The sequence below is a fragment of the Spermophilus citellus genome (genome assembly GCF_964194105.1).
Source record: "Spermophilus citellus genome assembly, chromosome: 3".
Lineage (NCBI taxonomy): Eukaryota > Metazoa > Chordata > Mammalia > Rodentia > Sciuridae > Spermophilus > Spermophilus citellus.
Window position 1 is genome coordinate 90,304,679 of NC_138184.1, and position 14,507 is coordinate 90,319,185.

The 14,507-nt window shown below is 53.1% G+C and overlaps 1 protein-coding gene across 10 annotated transcripts in view; it reads right to left on the reverse strand.

Annotated features, from left to right (window-relative positions):
- RILPL1 (Rab interacting lysosomal protein like 1) overlaps positions 1-14,507 on the reverse strand; it is a 34,248-nt gene that overhangs the window by 16,599 nt on the left and 3,142 nt on the right. For all 10 annotated transcript variants that reach the window (XR_014020874.1, XM_081284544.1, XM_081284543.1 and 7 more), the window contains exons 2-4: positions 9,116-9,266; positions 1,715-1,833; positions 915-1,136 (exon numbers count right to left, since the gene is read on the reverse strand). Coding sequence is in view for 9 of the 10 variants with exons in the window: in XM_081284544.1 (XP_081140670.1) it covers positions 915-1,136; positions 1,715-1,833; positions 9,116-9,266 (492 nt within the window). In the remaining variant the exon portion in view is untranslated. The remainder of the gene's footprint in view (positions 1-914; positions 1,137-1,714; positions 1,834-9,115; positions 9,267-14,507) is intronic.

Sequence of the window (14,507 nt, forward strand, 5' to 3'; positions counted from 1 at the left end):
CTCCTCCAGCCAAGTCCTGCTCCCAAGCTGTGCTGTGAGGGACCCCAACTAAGACACCCCTCATCACTGGGAGTCCTCTCCCCAGCCCAGGTGGCTGCTGGGGCCCCGCCTGGCCCCACAGGCCTCTCTGACCTCATTCAGCCAACCTCCCTCAGCCTCCCTGTCTCTCCTACCCTGCACACCACCCACCCTAGCCTGCCTTTTTTTTGGTAAAGGATCAAGCTCAGGGGCACTCAACCAACCACTGAGCCACGTTCCCAGCTCTGTTTTGTATTTTATTTAGAGACAGGGTCTCACTGAGTTGCTTAGGGTATCACTAAGTTTCTGAGGCTGGCTTTGAACTCATGGTCCTCCTGTCTCAGCCTCCCCAGTCACTGGGATCACAGGCCCCGGCTTTGGGCTCTAGGGCTGAGTCCTCCTGAATGGAAGGCCCATTAGTCCACTGAAGGATCACACTGCTATGAACATCTATGAGTGGGTCTCCATGTGGACGCTCATTTGCAGCTCTCCAGGTGTGTCTAGAAGGCATTGCTGGGTCACATGGTGTGTGACCCTGGCCAATGTCTGTCTCCCCTGCTCAACTGTGAGCTCCACGTGGATAGGGACGGGGTCTGTTTTGCCCATGTGTCCTCCCCTGTGTCTGCCACATGGATGCCAATTATTTGAATGAACATGCAAGGCAGGTGCCTGGTGACCACCACTGACCTGAACACACTGGGCTGGAATGCTGGGAGTTCTAGGCCCAGCTCTGCCTCTGTTCTGCTGTGTGTCTTCAGGCCAGTAGCTGGTTCTCTCTGTTCCTCCCATTGTCTTAAGTACAATGGAGAAAACAAGGCAACTCTGCCTACCTCCAGCCAGCTCAGACTTACCCTCCCGCACACCTCGTGCACACCTCCGCACCAGTTTCTGCTTACCTCTGGCTCCTCCTCCCCGTTCTGGCTGAACTCTCCCTGCAGCCTTTCTCGAAGCTTCCCAAGTTCTGCCCTTAGGCTGCCCATCTCCTGCTCCTTAGTCTGCAGATCTGCCTCCAGCTCCACCTTCTGTTCGATCAGGGCCTTCCCCTGGGCCTCTACCACGGTGACACGGTGTCGGAGGTCGTGATTGATCTTCATCAGCCGAGTCTGCTGCTGTTGTAGCTGTAGAAAGAGGGAGGTCATTGTGTAGGGCTGCCAGGTACGGTAGCTCTGGATGGGCACCGCACGGGGGCAAATCCCCTTCAGGTTCACCAGGCATATTACAGATCTTTACTTGCTTGGAAGTTGTTCATGTTCTTATGACTCTGTTGACAGCAGAGATGGGCATTAGTACACTTACTGAGGTCACTTTATGGCAGATGGAAGCCAAGTGTCTTGTTAGAATCAATGCATCACGACAATTTTCCAGCAGATGGAAATAACAGGCCTCAATAAAGAGGCGTCATTTTTGATTCAGGTGGAGACACTGCAGGTTCCTGGGGCAGCACGGGGCCCGTGGGGCCTGGCCTCACAGGGGAACAGAGCGGTGGGCTGGAGGAAGCCCCAGGGTCACAGCAAAGGGGACTCCTGCGCCTGCAGTGGAGACTCTGCTGAGACTCCTCCGCCAGCCCCGATTCGAGGCCGAGCCTCCGAGGATGCCCAACCTTCGGAGCCCAGAGAACGAGATGGGAAGCTCCCAAGTAGAGCGTCCGGTCTCTGGCTGGAGCCAGCACTCGGGAGGAGGTCTGCCCGCCACTCACAGCCTCCACGTCCTCGTTCTTGAGGCCCAGCTCCCTGTCCTTGGCCCGGATCTCGTCACGCTGCTTGTCCACCACCTCCTTCAGCTTCTTCATCACCTGCCGCTCCCGTTCCGACATGCCTGGGTGGGGACACCAGCCCGTGACTCCACTTGCCCCCTTGCGTGGCCGCCCCGCAGCTCCTCCACCCAGACCCGGCCTCCCCCAGCCTTGCACCAGCTGCAGCCGACCACTGGCACCTGCTCTGTCCCCACCCCTCCCAGCCCATCCGCCTCAGAGCCTTTGCCCTCCTGTCCCCTCTGCCCAGACCTCCCGACCTCCCCTGCAGCCTCCAGGTGAGCCTCCATCCAGCCACCTCTGCACACAGGCTCCCTCCCTGACCCCTGCCAAGCTGCCACCACCCCAGCCGCCCAGCAGTCCCCCCTTCTCCCGCTTCACCTTTCAGCACTTTTTTTTTTTTAAGAGAGAGTGAGAGAGAGAGGGGGACAGAGAGAGAGAGAGAGAGAGAGAGAGAGAGAATTTTTTTTTAAATTATTATTTTTTTAAAGAGAGAGTGAGAGAGGGGAGGGAGAGAGAGAGAGAGAGAGAGAGAGAGAGAATTTTTAATATTTATTTCTTAGTTCTCGGCGGACACAACATCTTTGTTGGTATGTGGTGCTGAGGATGGAACCCGGGCCGCACGCATGCGAGGCGAGCGCACTACCGCTTGAGCCACATCCCCAGCCCCCTTTCAGCACTTTTTACAACTCCCGTAATTCTGTCACTGAAGGGAGGGTGGCAGAGCACAGAGACCCCCAGGCCAAGCTCTGGCTCCAGGGCTGGCCATCCTACCTGATGGCCATGTGGCTCTGGGCTCTGCTCTTTGAGCCTCAGTTTCCTTATCTATAAAGTGGGGAGGTGGCTGTACCTCCCCCAGGGCTGCTGAGAGGCTGAACCAAGTGACACTGAAGACCTGCATCATCTGACGCCTGGCACCAGTGGGAGGTCAGGGACTGCCACCCAGGGCTGGCTTCCTCATGGTCCATTCACCCCCACCCTGCCCCAGTCCCAGGCAGACCATGGGCCACAGGGGGGACAAGGCTTCAGCTGACCCCTCCCTGTCACACTGCCCGGGCCTCCACGGTGCCTGCAGATAGCAGGTCAAGCTACATGGTGAGTTTGCTGAACGGTAAGGACAGGGGCTGTATGAGTTTCCTGCGGCTGCTGTAACAAATGATCCGCAAACTTGGTAGCTCGGTCCCATCCAGGTCTTCCCACAGACCTCCTCTCTCCCAGCAGGGATATTCCCCAGCAGGTTTCACCTACAACAATAACCATCCTCCCAGGTGTGTGTATTACAGTGTGTGACACCCGGTCACCAGACTAGGTGCGCCAGGTTCTGCCCTACAGAGCCCAGGATTGCAGAGTGACATTCCTGAAGGGGAGCCATCCTGCCATTCCAGGCTTCACATGGGGTCTGCACTCAAGGCTGCCAGGGAATGGGGGCAGATTCCTCCTCCAGGATCCCAAAATGCAACTTCCTCCTGAGAGGCCCGGGAAGGATACCTGGACCCTATTGGCCTCATTTTGCAGGTATGGAAAAATGAGGCCCAAGGTTCAGGGTTGCTCAGCCAGGAACTTGCAGTGTTGGCACTCAAACCCTGGTCTTCCTGTCCTCACCCAGACTCAGAGGCTCCCTTGAGGTCAGCAGACCATGTCACCAGGGCCAGACACCAGTCCACTCTCCCAGACAGGACTACCTGCTTGAAGCGGCGCTCAGCTTTCTGTACATGCACACACGTGCACACCAGATGTCCATCCTTCAACTACTCACTGAGCACCTATTGCATACGTGATACTGAACTAGTCATGGGGACACCACGGTCGACAGTGAGACTGGGCTTTGCTCTCACGGGCTTCCAGATGTCAGGCAGACAAGAACAGGTGACACAGAGACCCAGCGTGGACTGTGGGTGTGGGAAGCCGCCTCTGGGGCCAGGCACATTTACACTGAGCCCAGAGGACAGAAGAGAAAGAGGCCAAGTGATGAGGCCATGTCCCCGGCAGGCACCAGCAGGTGGGCAGGCCCAGGACTGGAAGTGGTACCCGGAGTCCAAGGGCAACACCAGGCTGCAAAGTAGAGGCCACCAGGAGATGCAGGCTTGAGCCGGAACAAGCCCAGACCAGAGGCCAGAGGGCCAGGCAGTGGGCCGAGCCAAAGAGGCCAGGAGGGGACAGTCAGGGAGGAAAGACCCCGAGGGCAGGGACTGGGAGGCCCCAAGGTGCAGAAAGTTCAGCTGGACCCCAGAAAGAAAAGAAAGAAAGAAAAAAAAAAGAAATAGAATCTCTGGAGATGCAGTTAGCTAAGAGGGACTCATGGTAGATGAGGGGAGGTGGACCTTAAACCCAGTGACTGGTATCCTTAAAAGAGAAAGGGGTGGACATCAGACAGACCCAGAGGAGGCGGCCACGGGAGCAGGAGGCAGAGATTCCAATGGCAGCGCCACAGGGCAAGAGGCGTGAGGTGAGCTGAAAGGGGCCAGGGAGGTGCTATGGTTTGGATTTGAGGTGTCCCCAAAACACTCCTGTATGTCAGAGGTGACATCATTGGGTTAAGAGAGCTTCACCTATTGGGCATGATAGCACACACCTGCAATCCCAGCAACTTGAAGCCAAGGCAGGAAGATCCCAAATTCAAGGCCAGCCTCAGCAATTTAGGGAGACCCTAAGCAAGTCTGTGAGGCACTGTCTCAAAATAACAAAATGAAAAGAGCTGGGAATGGGGTTTGGGGGTTAAGCACCCTGGGTTCAACCCCAGGAGCCTCCCATCCACTGATAGGGATGAAGTGGGTGCTAAGCGTAGGCAGCAGGGTGTGGCTGGAGGAGCAGGTCGCTGGGGTGTGCCTTGGGGTCTATGTTTTGTCCCAGTGAGCCGAGCTCTCTCTGCGTCCTGATTGCCGTGCCCTGAGCAGCTTTCTACACCAACGCCCTTGCACCAAGGTGCTCTGCCTGACCTCCGCCCTCGCTGTGGCGGTCGCAGATCACAGACTGAAACCGTGGGCCAAAGTAAACTTCTCCTTGGCCTCGTCCTTCCCAGGTCCAGCAAGGAAAAGCTGACTGAAGCAGAGCCATCTCCCCTCAGAGCCCCTGGCCCTGCTGGCACACAGATTTTGGACCCCTGCCTGCAGAGCTGTGAGGGGACATGTGTTGCTGTCATAAGCACCCAGTTTCCTGCAGCAATGGGTCACGGCAGCCCCTGGAGACAGTAGACGTCAGAGAAAGGCCCAGAGAGGGTGCGCACGTGATTTCACTGAGCTGAAGTTCATACTGAACGAGACTTGGTTCAACGCGGAGGAAAAGACGCCCTTGGGGACATCTTTTACTGAGCACTGACCCTGGAAATAACTTGAGGGTTGGACTACTAAGTGACCTTCCCCAAATGACCCAGGCGGTAGAGGCGAGGCTGGGACTGGAGTCGGATCAGCAGCCTCCACACCTGCGTGGTATAGAGTCTCAGTGTTGCGAGATGAAGACTCGGAGGGTGACTGACGGTGGCAGCAAGTGCTCTGAGTGTGCTCATCGCCATGCACTTGGCAGCAGCCAAGGTGGTATACTTTATGTTGCACGTATTTTCACAACCACCCTGCCCCCGCCCCAAGACTTAGTAGGAAAAAAATGCAAAACACCCCACGGATCATCTTCACGTTGATTCGCGTTGCAGGGCAGTGTTTGGGATCTGCGGGGTTTAACTGAATATGATATCGAAATTCCCTTCTCCTGTTCCCTTTCACTTTTCTCTCATGTGCCGATGAGAAAAATCCCAAGAACTAATACTACTGCTCGGCAGAGACGTCTGCACTGGTGGTTTTCCTCCACTCCCGACGCCTAAGCTGTTCCTGCACTGCCCAAGGACTTTCCGCAGACCCGAGAGTGTCTCTTCACACCTGTCTCCCGGGTCCAATGGCTTGGAGATCTGTAATTCACTCCCTGGGTGCTGACGAGTCATTTCTACTCCCTGCTTTCTAAATGACAAGATGGATTCCAAAAAACAGGCAAAGAAGTGCTTTCTTTTTTCTTTTTTGGTACTGGGGATGGAACCCAGGGGTGCTTAACCACTGAGCCACATCCCCAGCCCTTTCTTGTATTTTATTTACAAACAGGGTGTCACCGGGTTGTTTAGGGCCTCGCTAAATTGCTGAGGCTGGCTTTGAGTTGGTGATCCTCCTCCTGCCTCAGCCTCCTGAGCAGCTGGGATTACAGGTCTGCACCACTGTGCCCGGCTAAGAAATAGCTTTCTTGTTTTGTTTTTTGTTTTTTTTTTTTTTTACAGCGGAAACTGAACCCCGGGTGTTCCACCACTGAGCTACATCCCCAGCCTGTTTTGAGACAGGGTCTCACTAAGTTACCCAGGCTGGTCCTGAACTTGCAATCCTCCTGCCTCAGCCTCCTGAGAAGCTGGGATCACAGGAAGGAAGTGTTCTATCATCTGGATGCTTCCAGAGAGTGGGAGAGAGAAGACCCCCCAGGTAGCTCTGAGAAACGGGGCACCCCATGCTAGGAGCTGAGAAAGCCATGCTGGCTGCCCTGGAAGGCTCCCCTGAGAACCCCCCACCTCCCCAGGATTCAGACAGCTGCACCCCTAAATCGTCAGCGTGCCCAAGCCTCTGCCCAGAGTCACAGCTGGCACAAGGTGCAGCCCGATGGTCTCCCTGTTCCTTCTCTGAGGGACTTCAGCAGCGGGAGGAAGACCACCGGCCCAGCACTTGCATGGGGCCTCTCCACTCAGGGCTGCAGCCTGGCAGGAGCCCAGGGTCCCCACTGGGACCCACTCCAGCTGGGATCCACACTCCAGCTGCTTCCTGACAAGCCCAGCAGGGGACAGGAGGCCACAGGGACAGGAGGCTGTGGGGACACAGCGAAGCTCCCCACACTGCAGCAGATGGAACCCAGCCAAGGGGCAGCTCAGAACTATGCTTTCAGGCCCCTGGCCCAGGCCCTCGCGCCTCTGCGGCTTCAGTGGGGCAGGCAGGACAGTTCCCAGGTCATCGGCAGAGGCCTCTGTGTGCCCTCAGAAATGTCACAGGCAAGAATAAGGCATCAGGTCCCTTGGATAAGTACAACTTAGTTCCCGCATAGCCCAGCATCCCCTGCTGAGGCACCTGCCTGCGGATTTGAGAACACACAGAAAGACTTGTGTACAGAGGCACATGGCAGGGTGGCAAGGGGGGACAGCCCCAGAGTCCAAACAAACCGCTCCATCTGCAAAATGGAAAACGACTCAGCCATAAAAAGGAACAAAGTAGCTACTGACACCTGCTCAAAAAGGGGCAAAGCTGGAAAACATGACCCAAGTAAAAGGAGGCAGACAGAGGACCACGCAGGGTGACCCCCCTATGCAAAGTTCCGGAAGAGACAGATCCACGGACACAGAGAGAGCAGCGCCATACTAACTCCAGAATGCCAAACCCGCCGGCAGCCACCCCCCTCTGCTCTCCACCAGTCTTAGTCTTAATGAATCGGCCTGCTTTGGACATACTTCTATTCACTTTTAAATATGGATATGTATGTAGGTATGTGCATATATATTTTTTGTTTCTGGGAATTGAACCCAGGATTGCTTAACTACTGAGCCACATCCTCAATCCTTTTTATTTTTATTTCTTTAAAAAATATATGTTAATTTGACTGCTTGTATTTATATATATTTTGCTTGTTGATAGACCTTTATTTTATTTGTTTGTATGTGGTGCTGAGAATCGAACCCAGTGCCTCCCACGTGCCAGGCAAGCATGCTACTGCTGAGCCCCAGTCCAACCCTTATTTTTTATTTTGAGACAGGGTCTCAATAGGTTGCTTAGGGTCTCTTTAAATTGCTAAGGCTGGCTCTGAACTTGTGATCCTGCTGTCTCAGCCTCCTAAGAAGCTGGGATTACAGGCACAGCCACCATACCTGGCTAAAAATATGCTTTTAGGATGAATTATTAAGTGCATGCAAATTTGGAAATCACCAGATCGTCCTAGAACACTGAATTTTTTATCATCATTGAAGTAACCCTTTAATAGTGTTTTTGCCTTAAAATACATTTTTCTTTTCTTTTTTAAATTTTTTTAAATTGTAGATGGACAATACCTTTATTTTATTGATTTATTTTTATGTGGTGCTGAGGATGGCACCCAGTGCCTCACCCGTGCACGGCAAGCACTCTATCACTGAGCCACAACCCCAGCTCCCAAATAAATTTTTCTTACATTCATACAGCTCCACGGCTTTCCCTTGGAGTGTCATTTCCCAGCTTTTTACTCAATCTCTGTAACTGATAAAATCCATGTCTTTGTGTGTGTGAGTCACTGGGGACGAAACCCAGGACCTCACCCACGCCAGGCATGCACTCCACCACGGAGCCACCACACATTTTTGGTACTGGGGATCGAACCCAGGGGCATTCACCACTGAGCTGTATCCCCAGCACCTTTTATCTTTTATTTTGAGACAGGGTCTTGCTAGTTGCTTAGGGTCCCACTAAGTTGCTGAAGCTGGCCTTGAAATTTTGATCCTTCTGTCTCAGTCTCCCAAACAGCTGGGATTACAGACCTGTGCCGGCTGACCCCAAGGATTTTCTCAGGCTAAAGAGATGATTCTGAGATCCCTCAAGGTGGGAGGCAAGAGGCAGCTCTGATTTGCAGGGGAAGAGCCGTTGGCCAGTACAGGACAGAGGGGGCTGAGGAGGCCCAGCTCAGACCCACTGTCCGTCCTTGTATCCCAACAGCAGCAGAGGGCTGGCGTGAAGGTTCTGGGTAGTTGTTCATAGGATGTGACAGTGGAGTGGACCCAGTGCCAGTCAGGCCTGGGCTGCTGTCCCTAGTTGCCCCCTATAAGAGCCTCAAATCTCTTTCCAGAGACCACAGCTTTGTCTAAGGGGCCATGTGATCTGACCCCTGCTGACCCTGACCTCATCTTCAGCCACCCTGGCCTGGGTCTTCTTGTACCCCACCCCAGCCTCCCGGGTCTCTCACTCTTGCCCCGGGGCCTCTATGCTACTTGCTTCTTGCGTTAGGTACTTGCAGGGCTCACACTGTCACCTCACTAGGCTCAACTGTGACAGCCTCCTTCTCTAAAGAAGCCTCAGGTCACTACCTGCACCCTGGTCCGCTCCTCTGTGGTGCTGCTGGCCTCTGGAACCAAGCCACTGTCGGTCCATGTGCTCATCAACCATCTCCTCCTTCAGGAGGGCAGGGTCTCTGTCCTGTCTAAGGTGTCCCAGGGCAGGGAGGGAACCGGGGGCAGCCTGCTAAGCAAACCTGTGTCACCATCTGCCAACCCGGGCTCCCCAGCTTCTCGCAGAGCAGGGGTGAGAGTCAATGTGGCACCAGGACGCGGGCAGCAGCGCCGCAGGACAGTCCCCCTCGCCCGGGCGGCCCTCTTACCTTCATGCTTCTGGAACTCCTCCTCAGAGAAGCTGACGTCCTTGTGGGAGAGGTTGGTCATGAGCTGCTTGTTCTCCTCCTGCAGCTGGGCGATCTGGGACAGCAGGTCCTGTGCCTCCCCCCGCCACACGTCCTCCACCAGCTCCAGCTCCTGCCAGAGCAGGGACGGTGGTGCAGTCACAGCGTGCCCAGGGCAGTGGCCTCACCCCCGCTGCCCACAGGGAGCATTTCAGGTGGCTGGGGCTCTGGGCCACCCTTCGGCCTTGGGCAGAAGGATGGGAAAGGCCGCAGCCACTCCCCACAGGCACCTGGCTCCTGGGCCCAGCTGAGACTGCTCTTCAGTGATCACAGGGGGCCACAGGTCCCAACCACTTCTGGGGTGGGGGGAGACCCTGGGGAGGGTCTGGCCCAGAGTGTCTCTTCAGGCCTCTGGAGCAACTCAATAAGCCACTCAGAGGCGCCAATTCTCTCATTTGGGAACCAAAACATACAGGCAGATGTGAGGAGAAACAAGATCAGTCCATTAAAAGGATTCTGTGGCCGGGCACAACTGCATGTGCCTGTATCCCAGCTACTCAGGAGGCTGAGGCAAGAGGATCACAGTTAGAGGCCAGCCTCTGCAACTTAGCAGGCATACATCGGGCTCCGTGAACCAGAGAATATTCTGTGTAACTGTCTTAAACTAAAAATGGGGGCTGGGGTGTGGCTCAGTGGTAGAGCGCTTGCCTAGCAAGCGTGAGGGGCTGGGTTTGATTCTAAGTATCCCATAAAAATAAATAAATAAAATAAAGGTATTGTGTCCATCTACAATTTAAAAAAATCATTAAAAAAGTACACACACACACACATAAAAATAATATAAAAGGGCTGAGGGATGTGGCTCAGCAGTAAAGTGGCCGAGTTCAATCCCCATAACCTCAAATAACAACAAAAAGAGTATTTTGTGGATGACTGTAACCAAAACCACAGATAATCGCAAATGGTAACAAGGATGTGAAATGGGAGCTCAGACACGTGGCTGATGGGACAGGAATAGCAAGCCTGGCTGCTCCCAGCACAGCCAACACAGAGGGGCCCCAGCTGCCCCAGGAGCCACGAAGACACACGTCCACACTAACATACATGGGTGTGGACATGCGTGGCAGCCTGAGGTAGAAACAACCTCTGTCCATCAACTGATCAGCAGGTTAAAAAGAAATGGGGTGTATTCAAACACGAAATACTGCATGGACATAAACAGGCCTTGTGCTACACGAGCTCCTGTCTTTCTGTTCTTTTGATACTGGGGACTGACCCCAGGGGCACTATATCATGAGCCACATCCCCAGCTCCTTTTATTTTTTGAGACAGGGTTTTGCCAAGTTGCTGAGGCTGGCCTCAAACTTGCAATCCTCCTGCCTCAGCCTCCCAAGGTGCTGGGATTATAGGTGTGGGCCACCACAATAGGCTTTCATGGTCTTATTTCTATGAAATATCCAGAACAAGTAGATTCCCAAAGTCGGAAGGCACAGCTCTGGGGATGCGGGATGAGGAGTGACTGTCATGGGTGTGTGCTTTCTTTTTGGGGTGATGAAAATGTTCTAAAATTGACTGTAATGACGTGCACAGCTCTGAACACGCTGGCGACCTCTGAGTGGTGCACTTTCAATAGGTGAGTTGTATGTGGATCACACTCAATAAAGCTTCAAAAAAGAGGAGTTTGGTAAAAGCATAAACTAGTCACAAAGCACCCTTGCAGCTGTCAGATGCAAGTGTGGTTAGGGGCTCAGATCCTGGGGTCTGTCGCTCAAGTTTGAGTCCTGTTTCTGCTACTCACTAGCTGGTCATGGGCAATCTAACCCTTGGGTGCCCTGGAGACAGGTTCTCGTGAGGATTAAGTGGTCACTCCCTGCAGAGGCTGGAAACAGTGCCTTGCCCCAGCAGGTCCTGATGACCCTGGTCCCCCTGCCATCAGTCACAAGCCACACAAGGCCCAGACGTGCTCCCCAGTCCCATCTCCTCCCTTGGAAAGCCTTGGCACTGGGGAGACGAGAGTAGCTGGTTGAAGACCCTCAGATGAAGGCCAGGGGCTGGGGTGGAGGAAGGATGGACAGGTGCAGCCTGGAAGCTGAACAGGATTCGGCAGCCCTGAGCCTCTGCCCCCACCTGGCACAGGCTGGGCATACAGCAGGCTTCGTGAATCAGAGTGTTCTGTGTAACTGGCTAGGACAAGAAAGCAATGGTCCCCAAAGGTGACCACACCCTATTCCCCAGAATCTGACAAGGTTTCCTTACGTGGCAAAAGGGACTTGGCAGCTATGATTAAGTCAAGGATTTTTTTTTTTGGTACTGGGAATTGAACCCTGGGGCACTTCACCACTGAGCCACACCCCCAGCCCTTTTTATATTTATTTAGAGACAGGGTCTCACTAGGTTGCTTAGGGCCTCACTAAGTTGCTGAGGCTGGCTTTAAACTTGTGATCCTCCTGCCTCAGCCTCCCGAGCCACTGGGATTACAGGTGGGCGCCACTGTGCCCAGCAAAGTTAAGGGTTTTAGGATTGGGGGGATGGTCCTGCATGATCAGGGTGGGCCTGTGAAATCACAGGGTCTTCATAAGAGGGAGGAAGGGGAGCCGGGGTCAGAGTTAGAGGCCACACAGCCTCGAAACAGAGATCTGAGTTAGATCAGAAGATGCTGCCATGCTGGCTGTGAAGACGGGGTGTGTGCAGCCGGGGTCCTGAGACTAGACATGGTAAAGGAGAGAATTGGCCTCCAGAACCTCCCAGAGGAAGGCAGCCTTCTTATGCCTTGGTTTTACTTTATCATCATCATTTTTGTGCATGTGGTGTCGGGCATCAAACCCAGGCCTGGGGGCTGGGGATGTGGCTCAAGCGGTAGCGCGCTCGCCTGGCATGCATGCGGCCCGGGTTCGATCCTCAGCACCACATACCAACAAGGATGTTGTGTCCGCCGAGAACTAAAAAAAAAATAAATATTAAAAATTCTCTCTCTCTCCTCTCTCACTCTCTCTTAAAAAAAAAAAAAAAACCCAGGCCTGGCTCGGGCTAAGCGTGCGCTCTACCCCTGAGCCGCGCCCTGGGCCCTGACTCCTGGATCTCAACCCAGTGAAGCCCAATCCTGACTTCCCCACTGCAGAACTGTATCCAGAACTATCCACATGGACAGTATAGTGGGGATCCACAACACTGTATCACATTGTATCCACGTGTGTTCATAAGATGGCTCAGTCCAGCAGCGCATAATAAATTTAGGCTGGTTTTTTGGGGGAGGGGTTAGCTGCGGTGTTTATTTTTATTTTGTGGTATCAGGGATTGAACCGGAGGTGCTTTACCACTGAGCCACATCTGCAGCCTTTTTTATTTTGAGACCCTCCTCCTGCCCACCAGAGATGAAGACAGATTTCAACGTTCTCTTCTTCTGCTCCCTTCTCCCAGTGAGCTGAGGTCAGTGTTAGAGAGCAGGTTCTTGCCTCTGGGCGGACCAGGGGGAATTTAATCCTGCCTCACACAGCGGAAAAGGCTGCTGCAGGGAGTTACTGCTGACTCATGAAGTTCTTGGACTTCTCTCAGCCCCAACCATCCTGAAACCCCTTCTCCAGCCTACGAGGGCCAGCACCTCCCTACCTCCTCTCCCATTCCCATTTCCCACTCCCTCTGTTCCTCCACACTGGTCTTATTTGTGCTCCTTGCAGAGCCACATGCACTCCTACCTCAGGACCTTGGCACTTGCCATGTCTTCAACCTGGAAGCTTCCCCCAGAGCTCTCTGTGGCTGGCTCCTACACTGCACTTGGATCTCAGTTCAGAGGGCACCTCCTTGGAGAAGACTTCCTGTCTCCCCAGCTGGTAGACCTCCACCAGTCAGTCCCTTTCACGTCTCCTTGTTTTATTTTCTGTGTGTCACTTAATCACAACCTGATTTTCTTTTTAATTTACTTCCTGGGCTGGGGTTATAGCTCAGTGGTATAACACTTGCCTAGTATGTGTGAGGTGCTGGGTTTGAATCTCAGCACCGTATATAAAAATAAATAAAGATCCATTGACAACTAAAAAAAAAATATATTAAAAAAATGTACTTCTGGGGCTGGGGATGTGGCTCAAGCGGTAGCGCGCTCGCCTGGCATGAGCGCGGCCTGGGTTCGATCCTCAGCACCACATACAAACAAAGATGTTGTGTCCGCCGAGAACTAAAATAAATAAATAAATTCATTCTCTCTCTCTCTCTCTCTCTCTCTCTCCCCCCCCCCCAAAAAAAAATGTACTTCTTAGCCAAGTGCCACTCTCCTATAACCCCATCTACTCAGGAGGCCAAGGCAGGAGGATCACAGGTTTGGGACCAGCTAGGGTAACTTAGTAAGACCCTGTCTCAAAATAAAAAGGGCTGGGAATGGAGCTGAGTGGTAAGTGCCCCTGGGTTCCATCCACAGTACCAAAAATAAAATTTAAAAAAATCCACCTTCTCACGTTAAAACTGTACCATCTCACAGAGTAGCCACAGGCCTCTGTGGCCATGGAGCCTCGAGATGTGGCTGATCTGTACTGAAACACGCAGTGGGGGTCAAGCACACATCAGATTTCAACAAGGCACAGGAAGAATAGATCGCAGAAGTATCTCATGAACAACTTTCACACTGAATATATGTCGGCATGAAAATAATCCGGATATACCAGGCTCTAGAAGGTGCATCAAATTTCACCTCGTCTCTTTCTACTACCACAGACTATATCCTTCTTTCTTTCCTTTTTTTTTTTTTTTTTTTTTTTAATGGTGCTGAAAACCAAACCCAGGGCCTCATGCACGCCAGGCAAGTGCTCTACCACGGAGCCACATCCCCATCTGCCAAATTCTGTCTTTCTTTTTTTTTTTTTGGTACTGAGGATGGAGCCCAGGGGTGCTTCACCATGGAGCTCTGTCCCAAGTCCCCATTTTTTTTTTTCTGGTAGTTACAGATGGACAGCCTGTCTTTATATTTATTTTCTTTATTTTTATGTGATGCTAAGGATCAAACCCAGGGCTTCACATGTGGTAGGCAAGTGCTCAGCCACTGAGCTAAAGCCGGAGCCTCCCCCCCTCCACAGTTCTTTTTATTTTTATTTTGAGACAGGGTCTCACTGAGTTGCTTAGGACCTCACTAAGTTGCTAAGGCTGGCCTCCAACTTGCAATCTTCGTGCCTCAGCTTCCCAAGTTGCTGGGATCACAGGTGTGCACCCCCCTGCCTGGCTGCCACATTCTATTTCTATGAGCTAAAAGGCTAGGGCCACCAGACTAAACCCTCATCTGTCATGGTCACTGCAGCCTCCCCAGTGCCCAGAACAGTGCCTGGCTCATAGTAGGTGCTCAAGAAACACCTGTGTTGAATGAGGGCAGGCATTGCTCATGTCTGTGCCTTTG